Source organism: Sus scrofa, chromosome 15 (assembly GCF_054392235.1).
Source record: "Sus scrofa isolate SSC_HxYL_T2T_F1_AM1 chromosome 15, Sscrofa_HxYL_maternal_Yorkshire_Landrace_v2.0, whole genome shotgun sequence".
NCBI lineage: Eukaryota > Metazoa > Chordata > Mammalia > Artiodactyla > Suidae > Sus > Sus scrofa.
Window position 1 is genome coordinate 126,963,693 of NC_139397.1, and position 20,220 is coordinate 126,983,912.

The 20,220-nt window shown below is 39.3% G+C and overlaps 1 protein-coding gene across 1 annotated transcript in view; it reads left to right on the forward strand.

The window, feature by feature from the left end:
* Positions 1-20,220, forward strand: part of UNC80 (unc-80 homolog, NALCN channel complex subunit) — a 260,152-nt gene that overhangs the window by 140,242 nt on the left and 99,690 nt on the right. The window contains exons 27-30 of the mRNA XM_084998950.1: positions 4,415-4,580; positions 10,418-10,621; positions 12,569-12,669; positions 15,579-15,779. Of these exons, the coding sequence (XP_084855076.1) occupies positions 4,415-4,580; positions 10,418-10,621; positions 12,569-12,669; positions 15,579-15,779 (672 nt within the window). The remainder of the gene's footprint in view (positions 1-4,414; positions 4,581-10,417; positions 10,622-12,568; positions 12,670-15,578; positions 15,780-20,220) is intronic.

Genomic DNA, 20,220 nt, shown 5'->3' on the forward strand with positions numbered 1-20,220 from the left:
GGTTCCCAGACTAGGGGTCTAATCAGAGCTCTAGCTGCCGGCCTACACCACAGCCATAGCAATGCAGGATCCAAGCCTAGTCTACGACCTACATCACAGCTCACAGCAACACCGGATCCTTAACCCACTGAGCAAGGCCAGGGATGGAACCCACAACCTCATAGTTCCTAGTCGGGTTTTTTAACCACTGTGCCACAACAGGAACGCCAACGTAGTATGATTTTTAAAAAAAGAATTTTAAAGTTTGAGTTAGTTGTTTTTGTTCTTGCTTTCAATGCTATGAAGCTATTTTTTTTTTTTTTTTTTAGGGCCACATATGGAGGTTCCCAAGCTAAGGGTGGAATGGGAGCTACATTTGCTGGCCTACACCACAGCCACAGCATTGCCAGATCCAAACTATGTCTGCGACTCACACCACAGCTCATGTTAACACCAGATCCTTAACCCACTGTGTGAGGCCAGGGATCAAACCCACAACCTCATGGTTCCTAGTCAGATTCATTTCCACTGCGCTACAAAGGGAACTCTTCCTATAAAGCTATAGTTTAATGCTCCTTATTATTGTAACACATTTCACTTAAAAAAAAAAAACCTAATCAAATCTTTAAAAAATTATTGTATAATCAACTGAAAGTCTAGTAGGAAATGCCGAAAATTAAGCTAAAACAGGCTGCAGTCATCCAGTTAATAAAAGGAAATTTTTCATCTCCATTAACCAGATCTCAGAAATCTTTTATTCGTTACACTACATTGTCATTGTCTGGTATAGATTTATACATTGTGTTAGGATGTGACCTTTGTAAAATAAATGAGAAAGACACTTTTTCTCATGTTTAGTCTGTCTAACTATATAGTTGCTGGTAAAGAAAACTCAAGTTGCATTCTTAACTATTGTAGATAAAACAATAAGTATCATAAAACTGTTTTACCAACACAGAAGCTATAAATGCTTGAAATGGTTTTCTAAGAAATTGTACTAAACAATGAATCTAATAGGCAAAGCATAAATGCCATCAAAATGAAATATTCTAAAGTTCAACAATACATTTGCTGCAAGAGTATAGATCTTTGGAATGTTTTGTTAATTTAGTAACATTTTTAACAGCAGTAAAAATCAATAGCTACCCTAATGTGCAGAATAGCACAAATACAAGCTAGAAAAATAATCACATCAGAAGCTGTGAATATTCTGGGATCTGAGGCTTGAGGATGAGAGAAGGTAGGGATCATAAACTTTCTACCAAGAAAAAGTCTTCCTGATAGAAATGTCATCAGGCCATTTCCAAAACAAAAGAGATTTGCCTGTGAAATATTTATTTGCTTGAAAAAGTCATAGTTATACCCAAAATGTGGAAGAGAAAGCAAAAGAACCTAAAATACAATAATTAAAAGTTAATTTGATAGAGTCTGAGGCCACTCACTGGATTGGTGGGGAACAGAGGTAAGAGAAAAGGAAAAATGATATCAAAAGGTTTTAAAATGTTGCTAACTATAAATATATTTTTACCAACTTAACAAATTTTTTCGCAGGTAGATCCCTAGAGGCAACTTAAATCTGTTTTAAAACAACTCTGATAGCATTCTTATTCACTTTTTTTGGTGTGAACCATGCAAATAAATCACATCTAAAAAAGAAAAAAGCAGAATTTTTACAAGATTTATCACATAAAAAACATAATAATTCTTTTCTCTGAATGTGAACTTCCAAACTTAAAGAAATTTTTTTTAGAGAATTTTTTTTAAACTTCTGGTCTATTAAAATGTTTTCCCATTGAATTAGTAAAACCAATAACTGATGACCAATGAACATAAAATCAATTAATTCCCATCTGATGCCAAGATGAGTCCAAAATAATAAAGGAAAAGGCAATAAGGAAGTCTCTGTACATCCAAGGTCACTTGTTAGGAAAAATAACATATTAGATGCTTTTGTACAAGATTGTAATAGAAGCTATACCACTGTACCAACAGATTTAGCAAATTGGGTTAAAAATAATATACTGCTGGATTCCACTGTTTACCTAAAGTTAAAAAATCAGAAGTAAAACATAAGTCACGTATATGAAGACTAAACTGATGAATATTTGAGAGTAAGGCTATGAGCAGGATGGTGTGATGGTTGTAGGGGTGGGAGTGGAAGTGATGGAGAGATAGATATACTGTAATAGGAGAACTAGCACATAAATATGCTTAAGAAAGGAGCAGAAGCACAGTGGGCTAAGAATCCAACTGACAAGGCTCAGGTTGATGCAGACGTGTGGGCTTGATCCCCTGGCTGGAGCAGTGGGTTAAGGATCCTGTGTTGCTGCAGCTGCAGCCTAGGTTGCAGCTGCGGCTCAGATTCAATCCCTGGCCCAGGAACTTCCGAATGCTGTGGGTGCAGCCATTAAAAAGAGAAAAGAAAGGAGCAGAGGGCCAGGACTGGCCAAAGAAGGGTCTGGAAAATCTGAAGAACCTCCCTGGACGAGATCACATTTGAGTGTAGCTTTGAAAGATAAATGGGATTTTGACGAGTAGATAAAGAAGAAGCTGGAAGAGATACTACTTTTGAGAATTGGAATTGTTATACTGATTAGTACTTTCTGAACAAACTAGGAAATGTATCTAATTAAATTTGGCTCCTAAGAATAGAAAGTAGTTAGGTTATTTTTTTTTTCCTAAAAGGGATTAATTTTGGAAAAGCAATTGTATTCCTAGAATATTTTGACAATGTTAAATAGATTCCACATAGTTGCTTATTTTTCTAGATGTGATATAACTTTCTGAGTACCAAAGTGCTTATGAGTAACTTCTGTTCTTAATTCAAAGGGAAAAGAAAAAACAATATGTAGAGTCTAAAGTTCCATTTATTTATTTATTTATTTATTATTTGCTTCTTAGGGCTTCACTTGTGGCATATGGAGGTTCCCAGGCTAGGGGTCCAATCAGAGCTATAGCTGCCAGCTTACACCACAGCCACAGCAATGTGGAACCCAAGCCACATCTGCAAACTTCACTGCAGCTCACGGCAATGCCGGATCCTTAACCCACTGAGCAAGACCAGGGATCGAACCCACAACCTCATGGTTCCTAGTTGGATTTTCCATGACGGGAACTCCAGGTCCATTTATTAATAACAGTGAAAAGCATAACAATTTAATCTTGGTGCAAACTGGGTTTTTCAAAATATTTTTTTGTTTTTCATGCTACTTGAATCTGGGGGGCTTGTGATGTCATAATCAGAAAAAAGTTCTGTATAAAGTTAGCATGTTATATATTTTTCTTTTATCAGGTCGGAAAGTATTTTATGTATTAATGATTAAATATGATCTTCAGCATGAATGAGTCTCCACTTACAGAATAGGTCAAGTGTTCCACTTGAGACTGCATAAGCCAAACTCCTACTGAATACACTACCCAAGGTTTACTTTAGGGTATGGGATCATTCTGTTCATAAACAGGTAGTAATGGAACCCCCCTTATACTGAAGTCTTCCTGAAAGAAATTCCTCGAGTGTGTGATCCTGTTTTGAGCCACTGGCCCTCATCACACCCGAGGTTTCTTAAGCCTCAGTTGCCTTTCCTACCTGTTTGCCAAGCTAACTTAATCCTCAGGATTTAATCCCTTATAACCTCTGTACTCATTTTCTATTTCTGTTGTGATTGTGATTTATAATAAGTATATGTTTGGCCCTCATCCCCATTTCTAGCAGAGGGCTCCTAAAACCCTTGGAATTTCTCAAGTGAGGAGAGTGATCTTTTGTTACATTAATGAGGTGTCTTGGAAATACCTCTTAGATTACCCAAGGATAGGGCTAATTACCAGAGGAACCAACCAAGTCATTAGAAAATTGAAACTCAGTCCTACCCCCTCACTTCCAGGGGTCCTCTATAATGAAGCCTCCATAAAAACTCAAAAGGACAGAGTTGAGAGAGCTTCCAGTTGGTGAACACATGAACATTCATGGAGAGAGTACCCTTGGAGAGAATGTGGAAACTCCATACCCTTACCCCATGCCTTGCCCTGTGCCTTTCTTCCACTTCGGCTGTTACTGATGATATCCTTTTTTGGCAGACCTGTGATCTAGCAAGCAAAATATTTCTCTGAGTTCTGTGAGCCCCTCTAGCAAATTAATTGAATCCAAGGAAAGGTGTTTTGGGAACCTTCGATTTATAGCCAGTTGGTCAGAAGCACAGGTAGCAACTTGGGCTTGCAACTGATGCCTGAAATCAGGACAGTTTTATGGGACTGAATCCTTAATCTGTGTATTAAGGAGAAAGTTTCCATGGCCACAGTCTAAAATTGGTGTTAGAGAAAGAATAATTTGGCAATTAAATGAAATTGTGTCCAATTCAAAACAGGGGGAGGTTTGCCATAAGACCAGTGCAATGCTGGGGAGATGGCAGCATTCATGTGCTCCCTTCTGACCTTTCAGGACTTGGAGAGCTGCAGACTTCGTTTGGATCCTGAATTGGACCGACACAGATATGAGAGGAAGATCAGCTTTGCTGGGGTCCTGGATGAAAATGAAGACTCGAAAGACTCCCTTCACAGTAGTAGCCACACCCTCAAATCAGATGCAGGTGTTGAAGAGAAGAAAGGTATGGCAAAGCAAACATTAATTCATGTTTCTCATTGGAAAATGGGTCAGAGGTCTAAACTGCAGAATTGTGCATTAAAAGGAATCAAATTGTTGGCTCCATACAGCACCAACAGTGTTCACTCACTGAGGTAGACAGTCATGCTAATTAGGCATTGGATTCTGCAGTCAGAGAGGCTCTATCCAGTTCAGCAATTTTCCATCTCGCATTGAATCTAAGATGCCATCAGCTGTAAGATGAACCGTTATATCTCAATAAGATAGGAAAAATACTTCCCATTCAGCCATTATGAAATACTTTCTTATCACTTAATTTGTGTTTTCTTCTTCTTGGAAGAGGACTTTCAGATGTCATGAGACAAAGATTTTTATTAGTGTATGTCATTCTTATGCAGTCAAGTAAGCCGGCTAAAGTTTTTCTAAACCATCTTCAGTTCAGAGTTCAATACTTAATTACTTTTCAACTCAGAATTGCCAATATGTGTGTTTTTATGTGGGATAATGTCCTCTATGTCATCAAACATCAGTAATACCTTATTTCTTAAACGAATCTATAAAAGAAGTATTGGTGCCAGTTACTTAAGCCAACATGCAACTGTATGAAGCTAGCCTATCTTCAATTGCTGCTTCAGAAATATTGCCAAACACTGAGATTTACAGCCTCACCCACTCCTCCACCCAGCTATCATCTGGTACTCATTTTTGTGCATTTCATTGCTGGTGCTTTATTTATTTTTTAATGGGTTATGCTTTTGTTGTTTTTATTTTATTTTTTTACTCAATGAATTTTATTTTATTTATAGCTGTGCAATGATCATCACAACTCAATTTTATAGCATTTCCTGGTGCTTTAGATGTCCATATAAATACAAGTAATAGCAAATGTGTCACAACTGCTATCTGGCAATTTCAGTTATGTTCAAATGTTAAAAAAAAAAAAAGAATGTGCATCTTAAAATGGTGAAATTGAAATTGAATGGTGACCTTGTCCAAGTTGCTTATCTTCTAAGCCAATTTTCTTTTCTGTAAAATTACATTAATATCCCCTACCACATTGTAATGTTGAAAGCATTAAGTGAGACAATACAAGTAAAACACACTCAGTACCATACACATAATAGGTACACAATAAATAATTGTCATTGGTTTTTTTTCTTTGTAGTATGAGCATATAGATTAGAACCCATGCAGAACATCCAAACTATCAGCTAAGGATGGCACTTTTTTGTTGTTGTTGTTTGTTTTCCTTTTGGGGTCGCCCTGAGGCATATGGAGTTCCCAGGCCAAGGATCAGATCTGGCCAGGGATCAAATCCAAGCCAATCCAAACCAGAATTGGTGGCAGTACCAGATCATTTAGCCCACTGTGCCAGGATGGGGATTGAACCTGCATCCTGGTGCTGCAAAAATGCCACTGATCCCATTGTGCCACAGAGGGAACTCCAAGATTGCAAAGTTTTAAGTCACTCTTTAAAGTCGCTATTAAACTATTAATTTCTCTGGCTTTTCAATATCTTAAATTCATTACCCTTCAGTGTTTTTCTAATGAATTATAATTAAAAGAACATCAGCATATTTGTAAGAAGAATTAAAGACAGTTTTATGCATTGATGTATTTTCTAGTTTCCTGAAGACAGTGACTCCATATGCTTGGTAATTTAAGGAGTGTGTGATTTTCAAAAGGAATAGCCTTAGATAGAGGAAACACAGCATATTTTAAAAATCTAAAATTTTGTAAGGAATGGATATATTCTGAAAAAACCTTTTTAATATTTTAAAATCAGATCATCCTGACATTTAAAATGCAAATAATTATTATATTGTGCTGAATTTATGATGAATAGGAGTTATGTTGCAGGAGGGATTAGCCAAGTTTTAGCAATTTCTCAGTTGAAGAAATATCAAGATTTGTTCAAATACTGTTACTTCTGACAAGGATAACTGCATATGATAAGAAATGTCCATCTTTAAGCATATCCTACAGGGATTTTTTTTTTCCCCCAGTCAAAATTATTATGTTAGATATTCTTTAAAGCAGTGGAAGTAAACATTGCTAATACTGACATGGTTAAATTTCAGCAGAGTAAATTATACACCATTAAACAAAAATAAAACCTCAGGTTAATTTCTTTCTTTTTTAAGTTAAAGTATAGTTGATTTACAATAATCCTTCAATTTCTGCCATACGGAAAAGTGACCGGGTCATATGTGTGTGTGCTTCTGTATATATACCCACATATACATACAATCTTTTTTTTTCATACTCCCTTCCATCATGTTTTAACCCAAGAGATTGGGCATAGTCCCCTGTGCTGTGTAATAGGACCTTGTTGCTTATCCATCCTAAATGCAATAGTTTGCATCTAACAACCCCAAACTCCCTGTCCATATATCACTTCCTCCCTCAGATTAATTTTTAAGAACACTTTAATTTCATAATTATCACTTATGTAATTACCTTTAATGTTCACACAAATACTTGATAATTTTTCTCCTCATAAAATGGCTTTGTATGAAAGTGATTGTATGAAAGCCATTTAAAATTGAAAGTATCGATAAAATGAGAGCATATTTGTATAATGTTCTTTCCCAGTTGGCAAAAATATTCTTGAAGATTCCTAAATATTCCTTAATCCTTTTTAACAAGCTGATACCAACTGCTAAAGGTGATGTGAAAATGGGGAGCACAGGAACCTTGATAACTCAGATTATTAACATTTCATTTAAAATTTCATACCATCTGTTGGTATAGCATCTAAAAATGTCAGTTCTTGAAATAAACCACCTGAGGACAATTCATATTCTACAAAAGAAAAGTAACATGAAATTATCCTTAGAATTAAAAATGTCTAAAATCTTCAAGTAGGGTATGTCAGATCATTGTATCCATATTCCAAACACAAATTAAGACTGGCATTGCACGGAGTTCCTGTCGTGGCACAGTGGTTAATGAACCCAACTAGGAACCATGAGGTTGCGGGTTCGATCCCTGGCCTTGCTCAGTGGGTTAAGGATCCAGTGTTGCCGTGAGCTGTGATGTAGGTCACAGATGCAGCTCAGATCCTGCGTTCCTGTGGCTCTGGCACAGGCCAGTGTCTAGACCTCCAATTTGACCCCTAGCCTGGGAACCTCCATATGCCGCGGGTGCGACCCTAAAAAGACAATGACCGGCGTTCCAGAATATAGATACCAAGACATGTCTGATCATTCAACATTCATAAATTGAGCACCTGTTGTAGTCCAGGCACTATTAAAGTTTCCTCACAATGAATGGGGAAATGTTCCCACATGTATTTTCATTTATATTAGCTAACAGTTAATAACGTAATAGTGAATAACATTAAATTCTGGAGTTTCCGGTAGAGATAAGTCATATGAAGAAAAACAAATTAGGCTCAAAGAATTGGTAGTGACCTGCATGGCAGGGACTGCAGTCATAAGCAACACTGGGCTAGGACTTGTGTGATGTGATGGAGCCATTCAAGCAAAGGGCTGAGGGGGGAGTCTTCCAAACAGAGACCACAGTGAACAGGGCTCTGATGCAGGAGTGAACGTGAAGCACGTGGAGAAGGGCACAAAGGCCAACAATGTTGCAACAGAATAAGTTGGTGGAAGAGTAGTAGGAGCCGGGTCTAGGCAGAGGGCAAATAAATAGGATCTGTAGATACGGCTAAGATTTTAATTCTGTTTTACATGTGTCTGAGAGTTGTTGACAGGTTTTGACCAGAAAATGATATAATGTTTGTATTGATGATTTATGTATTTAAAACAGAAATCATAGCTGTGGGAGTTGGGGGTAAGAGGAAGCAATTTCATAGTCCAGGGAATAGGTGACAGGACTTTCAAAATGCTATGATATTTTGAAGTGTTGCATCAGCAGGACTTGCTAAAGAATATAGTGTGGTGTGAGAGAAAAGGGAAAAGAGATGTTTTATCCAATTTAGGTGAGCTTGTTTCACTTTCATACTAGCTCTTGTTGTCATGGAGATACAGGCTAAAATTCAATGATGTACAATTTCAACTGATGTCTTTCATCTATTATACCAATCTGAATTCTAACTGCCTATCCGTTGTAAATAACCAAAGCTATAATTCCAAGTATTAATTTTTCAGTGCTATAGGATGTCTCCAATTATCTTTGGTGGTAGAACAGACAGATCCTCAAAATTAAATTTTTTCAGATGACATGAATTTGGGGTAATTTTGCTGTTTTCGTAGGCTGAAAAATATCATGAAGTCAGACAAAGAATCCCAGAGTATGCCTCTGTAAAAATAGTTTTAATTATTTCTTTAATCTTTTTCTTTACTTCCCCATCTACTTTGACATGAAATTGTATTAATAGTCATTAACAACGATAAGTATATTCTGTTTCAAATGCATTTCATGTAGGTAATGAAGTCTTAATTAAGCCTACAAATAATACTGAAAAATACAGTGGATGAGTTTTGTGCTAGAGTTATAACAGAGCACCACGGGCCATAGTCTTTGTGGAATGTATCCAATTGCACTGCAAGAATTTCTGTTCAGATGTGGAATCCTATCCAGACGTGTTCAGGGGGCTGCATGAGGCCTTTGCCAGCTCAGTGGTGACAATGTTAGTCTTTCTCAGTCACAAGAGTAAATCAGAAATTAAACACTTCACATTATTCAGTAGAAATTCTTCTGGGCTCCTATATGTGGCACTGAAAGTAAATACTTAACATTTGATGGAGCCGTGTGTGTTCTCTCATAGCGACGTAATTTTTCTCCTGTGAGCAAAAAACTTGAGACTAAAATGCAATCCTTCTGATTGGGATTTTTTAAAACATTAATAGCTGTAACTTGAATAAGTAAGAAATCTTGTTCATGTCTTAAGAAAGAAAACTTACAAAAACAGCCCCTTCCTGATAATCACTTGAATCCCTGAAAACTTTCTTTATCCCACCCTCACACATTCAATGTGGGACAATACTAAATCCTCAAAAGAAAAGGAAGGTGTTGATATGACTATGGGAAATAAAGATGCTTTCGATTAAAATGTGGGGTTTCCTGTTGAACATGTTTCTTTTACCTTTTTTCCCTCCTCACTGATGACTTTCTTTCAGAACACTAAAGAAGACTAGTGCATGTTCTTCTTGGTATATTGACTGTAAGATTGGGCAAAAAGACAAAAAAAAAAAAAAAAAAAAAAGATTGGCTCAGGTTGTTGTGACTTTCGGATTCGTATTTTACCCAACCTTTTGACTGAGAAGAGAATGCTATGAAATCACTAGGTGCGTTGAAAATGGCACCATTTCCTACTCATGTTCACCCAAAGCACCCCACTGAAAACAAATTCTTTAGTGCCTTTGCTGAGGAGCTGAGCAGAACCCACTAACTATTGGGGAGGAAAGTGCCTCTTGTTTTTATTTATTTATGATATATTCCCAAACGAAGGTGTTTTCATGACTCACATAAGTCTGTAAGTCCCATTTCAACAGAAAAACAAAAATGGTTTGTGTTTGTATTGCATCAAGCAGTGATGTTGTATGAACATACTACCGGTCCTGGAGGATGCTGTGGCCAGGGCGTGCTCATGCTTGTGAATTCTGGGCCAGAGAGACCAGGTTGTTCCCAGCACTGATGAGCTGTGTGTCCAAGAAAGAAGCTGCACCAGCCCTTCCCGGTGGACCCAGCCTCCCACCCGCCTAACAAAGCAGCCTGATGGGGGGCCCTGGGAGAAGCTCCTTGTCCAGACAGGCTGCTCATCCCGGCCAAGAAAGAGGAGGCTGTTGAGGGACAGGTTGGGGAGAGCTTGGATCTAACACTGGCTACAGAGAACTAAGGGGGAAAAAGCCCTATTTTATTCTTTTAATACAGTTCCCAGCAGGAAGATCAGGATAGGAGGTTCCCGCCTGCTCCAGATTAAAGGAACCCGCAGTTTCCAGGTGAAGAAGGGGGGTTCCTTGTCCAGCATTCGCCGAGTCGGCAGCTTAAAGAGCAGCAAGTTATCACGGCAGGACTCAGAGTCTGAGGCTGAGGAGCTGCAGCTGTCCCAGAGCAGGGACACTGTCACTGACCTAGGTAACATAGAGGAGTGGGGTGTGCAGGGACGGACGTGGGGGGTAGGAAGACAGGGCCCAAATCCGGAAACAGCGCAAGGCCGTTTTCTTACACGTTGATAGATGGAGGGCAGAGTCATAGGTTAGAGTGCTCATTCAGTCTGTAAACCACGCTGTCCTCCCGAGCAGGGCTGTTCCAACCTTGACGTACACCCAGGAGAGCTTGTTAAAAGTGCAGAATCTGATTCAGCTTTTCCTAAGTGGAAGCCTGAGGTTCTAACACTTTTAACAAGCCTCCTGGTGAAGCTGAGGCTGCTGGTTCAAGGACTGCAGGTGAGCAGGGTGGATATGGAGTCTACATTAGGGAAAGAAAACACTTTAGTGATGAGGACAGCTTTTTGAAATCCAGGTGTTTGTGCATTTATTCTCCTGGTCAGTACCTTTAAAGCAAAACATAGAAGTTCCCTTGGGGACAGCTGGCCTAAAGTCCTCTATAAATTAAAGTCTGTTTCCCCATAAAAACAACCAAAATTTGAGAAAGGAAAGATTCTCTCCACCTAACACTTAGTGACCTTCAGCAAGTCACTTGACGTCTCAGGAATTTGTTTTCCCCAGCCACCCAATGGGGAAAGTTCTGTTTACTCCTTCCCTATTCTAAAGGGATACTCCAAAGATAAATTAGGGTTGGTCGCGAAGTGTGTTGAAATCCTGAGAATGTGCTCTCTGTACAAACAGAGCATGAGAATTATAGCTTGTCACTATAGGACCCATGAAGACTCTGAATCCCAAAGTGTGTTAGACCTGTGGGTCCCCATCATCATCGTAATAGACAAGAAAAAGTACCAAGCAGGCATGCCTAGGATTTAACTGTTAGGTAAAAACTGAAGTACATGTTTTTTTGTCAGTTAGTCCCTGTATAAAAACCAAAATGGAAAGCTCTTTTTTTCTAAGTAAATCGTTTCAGAAGTTAGTGAGGAAATGTAGACAGAGTATTGATCAAGTCTGCTGAAAGAGAAGCTGAGTATATCTAATCAAAGGAAGCTGAATATAGGAAATGTCTCTATACATACCCACCCGTGCCTTTGAAAATAGCTAATTTATGCATTAGTTAAGATTCGGCTTATTTTTTAAGGAGACAGTAGGAGAAAAAACCTTATGGCATCTTTTTGTAACAGGTCTGAACTGTAACAGATACATCAGTTAGTTTGGAGATACAATATTATTTGAATTAAGTATTTAAATTGATCAATTCAGCTCAACCAGTTAAGTCAGACCATCCAAGCTAGAAGCGTAGTGTTGTCATAGAAAATACCCAGAAAAGCTTGTAGATTTGAGGATGAAGCTTTGTTATCTAGTATATTAAGTAGAGAATTCCTCAGAGATGTCTCCTTCATACATGCTTTCCTACAGAGAAGAGTTTGGACCAAAGGGTGTCCATGATTGGGCACAATTACTGCCAAATCCCCTTAGTTTTTCCGAGGCACCACCCATCTTTGAGATGGTTCTGTTAGCAAAGCCGGGTAGTGCTAGGAGCTGAAGCACTGGCTGTAGTCCCAGCAGCAGTGGAGGCCACAGCATCCTGTGTGGCCACTGCACGTTGTTTGGTGTTCCTCCTTAATGACACCTGCAAGGTCTGGGCAGTCTGGAACAGATTTGGGCACACTCAACCAATAACTTGCTCATCTCAGCAATTCAAGGACTTGACTCTGTGTTGTTGTTGTTGTTTTTCTCTGCTCCCATGGGAGCCACCATAACAGATCATAAATTTCTTTGTCATTACCAGTTCAGCCAGTGGTGAAGGGAACAGCTCCTATTAATATTCCTCCACTAACATGGATGCTATGCCCTATAACCCATGGGCCATGGTAGTCTGCCCTAGGATTCAAAAGCATGGACAGCTGTACCATAGTGACACCCTTTCTGGGGAGACAGAACAATACAACCTTTCTTGGTATTTTTTCTTTTGAAGAAGGGAGTCCTTGGAGTGCAAGTGAGCCCAGCATTGAGCCAGAGGGAGTGAGTACAGCTGGCGTGGAGGAAAATTACCACAGGAACATGTCCTGGCTTCATGTAAGTAGGAATCTCCGAAGGAGCCCTGAGATCAATTTCTTCTGACCCTGGGGAAGATCTGCGGAGGGAGGTCAAAAGATTACAATTAAACCATCCATCCATTGTGGCCACTAAGAAAAACTGTAGGCTTTTATTTCAGCTGAGCCTCTGGATACTCACTAAAATTGGTCTTCTGCTGAATAGTATTCATTTGAACCTTGTCAGGGACCAATGGTCCCTTTTTTTTTGGTTGGTTTGTGAGTCAATTTAAGTCAAAACACTGAGGAACCAGACCAAGTTGGTGGCCAAGATGGCCTGAGTGACACGGGCAAGGCATTGTAATCCGTTTTATACAGGTCACTACACATGCTGAGAGCAAGGTCATGGTGTCAGCCTTGACTCTGTGTTAGATCAAATTGTAGACCAGGACATGGAGATTCTAAGATGAGGAAGGTCACACCCCCAAGGGCTCAGGCAGGAAGGGACCCCAAGGGTACATCACACACAGATTAGCATTAAAAGTTTGAGCTGGGCATGAAGAAAGGAAACAAAAGGTAAGGATGCCTGATATCAGGTCCACAATTGGCAGGACTCTTGTTGATCTTAGATGTGGAATGTGTCTCCATCTCCTCTGACTCTAATCTGACTTCCTGCTAGGGTCAGGTAAGGACTGGCCAGTCCCTGATGCTCAGAGTTTACAGCGTTGTGCCCTTAGAACTGCCTGATCCCCAGAACTGGCTGATTTTGAGAATCTCTGAGGCAGCTGTTTTTATAGTAAACATTTTAGTGAAGTCCAACCAACATATTGAAAGGCATACGAAATCTAGGTATACCACTCTGAATTTTCACAAAGTGAACACATCTGTTTGCAAAGAACATTAGCAAAGAACGTTAGCATCACCTTGAATGCCCTGCCTGGGCCCTCTACCAGCCACTCCCTACCAGTTAATTCCATTGTAAAACCAAAGATTAGTTTTGTCTGGTTTTGAAATGCATGTGATTAGCATCATATGCTAGGTATTCTGTTGTGTATGGATTTTTTTTGTTCACTGAAGTGTAAATCCTCCAGTTTCATTCTTCTTCTTCAGAATGGCCTAGTCTGATCTTGGCTATATTTATTTCCATTCGAATCACCCTCTTGATTTCCATTTAAAAAGCTTCCACAGCAACCTTATACTGAATATAAAGATCATGTGAAACTGTGGAATTGAAATCTTTGTTGTATTATCTTCTAATGTATAAAATGATTTATCCCTCCATTAACTTATATCTCACCATTTATTTAGGTTCTCTTAAATTTTCTTCAATAATGCTTTTTAGTTTTCTGCATGGTGTTAACTGTCTGGAAGTGTCTATCTAAGACCTAAGTTATTTAGATATTTAGAAGAAATCACTGGTGGAGACTTCCTGGCATTAAAATTTCCTTATAGGAAGGTTTTTAATTATAGATTTAATTTATGTAGTATGATTAGGACTGTTCAGATTTTCTTTTTCTTCAGGGAGCAGTTTGGGCAAATTGATTTTTTTCCCTAGGAATTTGTTAGTTTAATCCAAATATTCACATTTATTAGCAAAAAGGATATTTATAATATTCTCTTAAGATTATCTTAAATTCTGTGGGATCTGCAGTGATATGCCATTCTTACTTCTGATACTAGTAGGTCATATCTTTTCTTTCTCTTTTTTTAATCAGTCCTGTTAGAAGTTTGTCAGTTTTATTAGTCAAAAAACCAGCTTCTGGGCAATTTTGAGAATAACAAGGAAAACTTTACAGTTCTGATTTGTGCCCTGTCTCAGATCAGTACAAACAGAAATATCAGGGCCCTTCAATGAATCTTGAGAGACAGCTGAATATTCCATACAGGCAACACATATATATTTTGGGGTGGGGGGGGACTTTGAAGAATATGAGGTATTGTTAGCTAAGTTTGACAGAGGTGTGTTGTTATTATTGTTTACCTTTGTCTCAGAGTAAGCAACACCTCTCATTCCTAAGGAATGCCCGGCCCTGCCTGGCAGGTTTGATTGGCCTTGTCCATGTAGACTTAGTTTATGTTCTCCTTCCAACATGGCACACAGTCTCTAACAGGTTAGGTGTTGGTGTAGGAACTTGTTTCATGAAGGATAGAATCATTCAGAAGATTACTCAATGCAGATTTGACTAAGCTTGCATCTCTTGGAATGCTACTACCTTTTTAGGAAGGCAACTAAAGAAGTTAGAAACTCAAAGCCCTTCATTCTTTTTCTTAAATTAACCATATCCTTTAAATCTACTGAGTTTTTTTATGGAATCCTACTTGGGAAGTCTAAGAGATACAAGGATTTGAGCCAGATCAAGCCACAACTTGAAGAGCAAGAATAGCCCAAAAGATGGGGGGGGGGGTGGTAATAGAAGAAATGAGGTTCTACAGGGGGTTCAAAGCCAAGTTGAAAGTTAAAGGTCAGGGTAGAAGATGCAGAAATGTTTTCATGTTCCATGTAGGTGGGCTGGAGTTAACGACATCCCACAGCTATCAAAGGCCAGCCGAATCCTCTGGGATGATAACTTCTCCTCAGTTTCTACTCTTCCACTGGCTCCTTCTGCAACATAAGAGCTGAAGAAATAATGTGTTTTAAGTTGAGAACCTTCATTGGAAAATATTTGGGAATCATATACTTTTACGTTTTTGAAGATCACTTAACTTTTTATTGTTTGAACAAGAACTTTCTATCAAGTGTGAATCCAGAGAGCAAGAGAAGCCCCATACATAAAGGCTTATAACTTTTTGTTCTCTTGTGGGAACTATTGTTTTCTTGTGGAATTATTGTGATGTTAAGACCCATGGAGGGAAGTTGACGTTCTGACTCTTCATCTTCCACTCCACATAGTTGTCCATGGTGTGTCTGTACCCTGCTTGCGTGGTTGAGGCTCCGTGATGTCTGTGTTCCAGGTCATGATCTTGCTGTGCAATCAGCAAAGCTTCATCTGCACCCACGTTGACTACTGCCACCCACACTGCTACCTGTACCACAGCCGCTCCTGTGCCCGGCTGGTCAGGGCCATTAAACTGCTCTATGGAGACACTGTGGACTCCCTTCGTGAGAGCAATAGCATCAGCAACGTGGCTCTCAGGGGCAAGAAACAGAAAGAGGTGAGTGTGTGATCACATGATAACATACCGATGATAGGGAAAACTATCCTTTCTCTGGAAATGCAAATTTCAGCCTACTGCAGTTGTATAAACCAGACTATACATCTTTGTGATTTTGAGCAAATAGAGAAGACATGTGCAAAAAAGACAAGTGCTTGGAGTTCCTGTGTGGCTCAGTAGGTTATGGATCCAGCATTGTCACTGCAGTGGCTTTGGTTGCTGCTATGGCACAGGTTCGATCCCTGGACTGGAAACTTCTACATGCCCATGGGCACAGCCAGGAAAAAAAAAAAAAGACAAGTGCTCTGTCTTCATGTCCATGAGCAAACAAATTCTTTTCTCAGATAATTGTCTTATTTCTATGGATAAATATGAACTCATGGTTCTGAGTAGGTTACTGTGATAAGCAGAATAATATCCCCCTAAAGATGTCTGAATTCTAATCCCTGGAACTCCTGAATACATCACCTCACCTGTCAAAAGGGATTTTGCCTATGTGAATACATTAAGGATCTCAAATAGGGAGATTATCCTGGATTATCCAGGTGGGCCCAGTGTAATCGTAAGAGTCCCTGTAAGTTTTTTTTTTTTATAATGATTTTTGTTTTTTCCATTATAGCTAATTTACAGTGTTCTGTCAATTTTCTACTGCACAGCAAGGTGACCCAGTCAAACACACATTCTTTTTTCTCACGTTATCATGCTCCATCACAAGCGACCAGGCATAGTTCCCAGTGCCATACAGCAGGATCCCATTGCTTATCCATTCCAAAGGCAATAGTTTGCATCTATTAACCCCAAATTCACAGTACCTCCCCCTCCCTCTTGGTACCCACGAGTCTTCTCCATGTCCCTGATTTTCTTTTCTGTGGAAAGGTTATTTGTGCCATATATCAGATTCCAGATATAAGTGAAATCATATGGTATTTGTCTTTCTCTTTCTGACTTACTTAGTATGAGAGTCTCTAGTTCCATCCATGTTGTTGCAAAAGTGAGGTAGGAGAGTCAGAGGCAAAGATGTGACAACAGAAGCAGAGGTCAGAGTGAGGCAGGGCAATGAGCCAGGGAAGCCTCTAGAAGCTGGAGAGGATAAGGGAATAAGTGATTCTTTAGAGCCTCCAGAAGGAGCACAGCCCTGCCAATCCATTTTAGACTTCTGACCTCCAGAACCATAAGATATTAAATGTGTGTTGTTTTCCACCAGGAAGGTTATGTAATTCGTTACAGCAGTAATAAGATACTGATACAGTTATGTACTAAGAAATAAATAATAAATGGCCCAACTGTTCACAGCTAAATAATGGAGTAACTTAGGTCAAGTCAGACTAAAGAAACTTCTTCAAGAAATGATCACATTTTCTAAGCATTCAGCTGCACTTTCCTGACAACTGAACAGCTGAGCCGGCAAAAGATGAAGACAGTAGCCAGGGCCGCCATGCTCCTGCCAGGGAAGCCCTGAGTTACCCACCTGCCCCTGAACGGGCATGCTGCTGACCACCCCTGCAGCTGCTTCTTACAAGTGGCTTTGCAAAGAGATTTGTATATAATACCTATTCATCTTGACAAGCATTCATTGGGCACCTGCTGTTGGCACTCTATGAAGCCAGATATTCTTGGAGAAATAAAAAATAAAGTAGGAGTAAAGGATCTTTCTACTAAGGAGTTTATAAACCAGATTTGGCAGGGGGTAGGTGGGGGGAGGGTAGCAATAAAATGCAAATCAAACTGGAGGATATATGAGCAGTAACAACAACAACAACAAAAATGCCCAGTTGAGGTGCCTAGCAATTTATGATGCTTTATCACTCACAAAGGGGGTTTTTATATTTTTATATATTTTTAAAGTATGAAAGCAATGCAGGTACATGGAAGAAAGTTTGACTAATATAAGAGCTTCTAAAGGAAAAAAATGTGTATATCAGGCTTCTGGAATATGATCTTTTAGTATTTTTTTTTGAAGCATATGAATGAGAGTATAAGGTAGGCGTATGTCATTGATAAAGTACTTTTTGATTCTGACAAATCTTATTTACCCCATTTTCCAGATGAAAATCTTGAGATTCAGAAAACTGGGATTGTCTAGAGTTACATATAGAACATAGTCAGCTAGACTTTAATTGAGGAACATGGAATATCAAACTCAGGGATTTCTCTGTTAGACTCTATTGCATCTCAGGGTATTCAAACTGCAAAAATTCTGAGGGGAAATCAGGTGGGGAAACTACATGAGCTGCTAAATGATGATGTAAAAGGAAAAATGTATATATATAGACGTGTCATTTATGTTTGAGATACAGGTATGTAATTTTTGTCAAACATAAATGACCCTACATTCAAAGAAAATCAATTTTCATTTAGGTAATTCTTCATTTAAAAACTCCCTTAGTTTTAGAAGAAAACCATGTATGTTGAAAGTTGTAAAAAATATTGCAGCCTAAATTCATGTTCATTGTTCATGCTCCTGCTGATATTTCTTCCTTCCATATTTTTACTCTGTCTGTATCTTCATCTGTAATCTATATATGGCCAAACCCAAACATCTTTCAAGATCCAGTTCAAAGGCCGCCTCCTCACACCCTAGTGTTCGCCACACAGTGTACTGCAGGTAGTGATTAATGTCATATTCTGTTCCTTCTTTCTTTAAACTACAAGGTGCTTTACTTATGATTTTCACATTCTTCATTTAGTTATTCATTCAGCCAGCCAGCCAGCCAGCCAGCCAGCCATGTGTCTATTCAATACATTTAAAGAATCTATGGACCGTGCTGAGTCCATACTCTGTGCTAAGTATAATAATGGCACAAGAGAGATGGCCCTGCCCTCAAATGATGCACACAGTCTTGTCAGAGAGAGACGTCAATCAAATAACACCCCAAATTGATGAAAAGTCATAGCAATGACATAAGCACAAGAAAAGAGAAATCCTCTGTGCCGACAGAGCTTATGCTTAAGACTTTGAATTTACTGTAGGAAATAAGACAGTGTCTCCAATAAAGTGACAGATGAGCTTTGGCTGAAGGATCCCTAGATGTTAGTTGAATACAGAATTCTCCAAACAGAGAGGTGAATACAAAGGACAATGGCTGGAGCGTGGAGGACCAAGGTGCGTGATGAGGCTGCGTAAGCAGGTAGAGAGCAGAACAGGTTGAGCCTCCAAGGACATGGGAAAGATTTTAGTCTTTAGCCTGTGAATACTGACAAGCACTGAGAGGTTGGAAGATCATGCTGCCTGCAGAATGGGACTACTTACCTCCCTATTTCTCCTTCATCACTTAATTATAAAACCTTTTTTTTTTTTTTTCTTTTTTAAGGGCTGCACCTGTGGCATATGGAAGTTCCCAGGCTAGGGGTCAAATCGGAGCTGCAGTTGCCGGCCTACACCATAGCCACAGCAACTCCAGATATGAACCGTATCTGTAATCTACACCACAGCTCATGGCAACCCAGGATCCTTAACCCACTAAGCAAGGTCAGGGATAGAACCCCCATCCTCATGCATACTAGTTGGGTTCATTACCACTGAGCCACAGTGGGAACTCCAAACTTCTTGAGAACCGAGGCTATCTTACACATTTTGTACTTTGTGTGGTACCTAATAGAGTATGGCACTATAGCAGTGGGACAATAAATCTTGAGTGAATGAGTGGGTTCTATAGCGCTGGGGAGTTTCATGAGTGCCCTCCAACTCTGGCCCATCCAGGACACTGGCCTGAGGCAGCAGAAAGGGTTAATCACCTTAGGTATGGCTTGCATTTCAGAAAGGGAAAGAGAAAATAAAGCAAGAGTCAGTGTCCCCTAACCTTAACACACTGAAATTAGTCGTGCAAGTGGAAAACTGAAAAGATATATTGCATCTTCTCTGATAAATATTTTATTTCCAAAATGCCAGCCTCCTGTTCAAGCTTTTTTAAAATTCTCTCATGATGTTTCCATTTGCCTGATCTGAATCTGTCACCTAAATGAACAATGTCCACATACCAGAGCCAAAATGAAAACAGAGTAGGCAATAAATTAAGAATAAAAGCAATGATTCTGATTTAAATTGAGACTTATGGAGCTCCTGTCGTGGCGCAGTGGTTAACGAATCCGACTAGGAACCATGAGGTTGCGGGTTCGGTCCCTGCCCTTGCTCAGTGGGTTAATGATCCGGCGTTGCCGTGAGCTGTGGTGTAGGTTGCAGACGCGGCTCAGATCCCACGTTGCTGTGGCTCTGGCGTAGGCCAGTAGCTACAGCTCCGATTAGACCCCTAGCCTGGGAACCTCCATATGCCGCGGGAGCGCCCCAAAGAAATAGCAAAAAAAAAAAGGATAAGAGCAACCAGAACTCAATAGTAAGCAAACAATAAAGAATTAAACAATAAAACTAAAAACTTTCTTTAAAAAAAATAAAATAAAATAAAAAAAATTGAGACTTATGAGCAATTAGTATTTCATTCCTGTT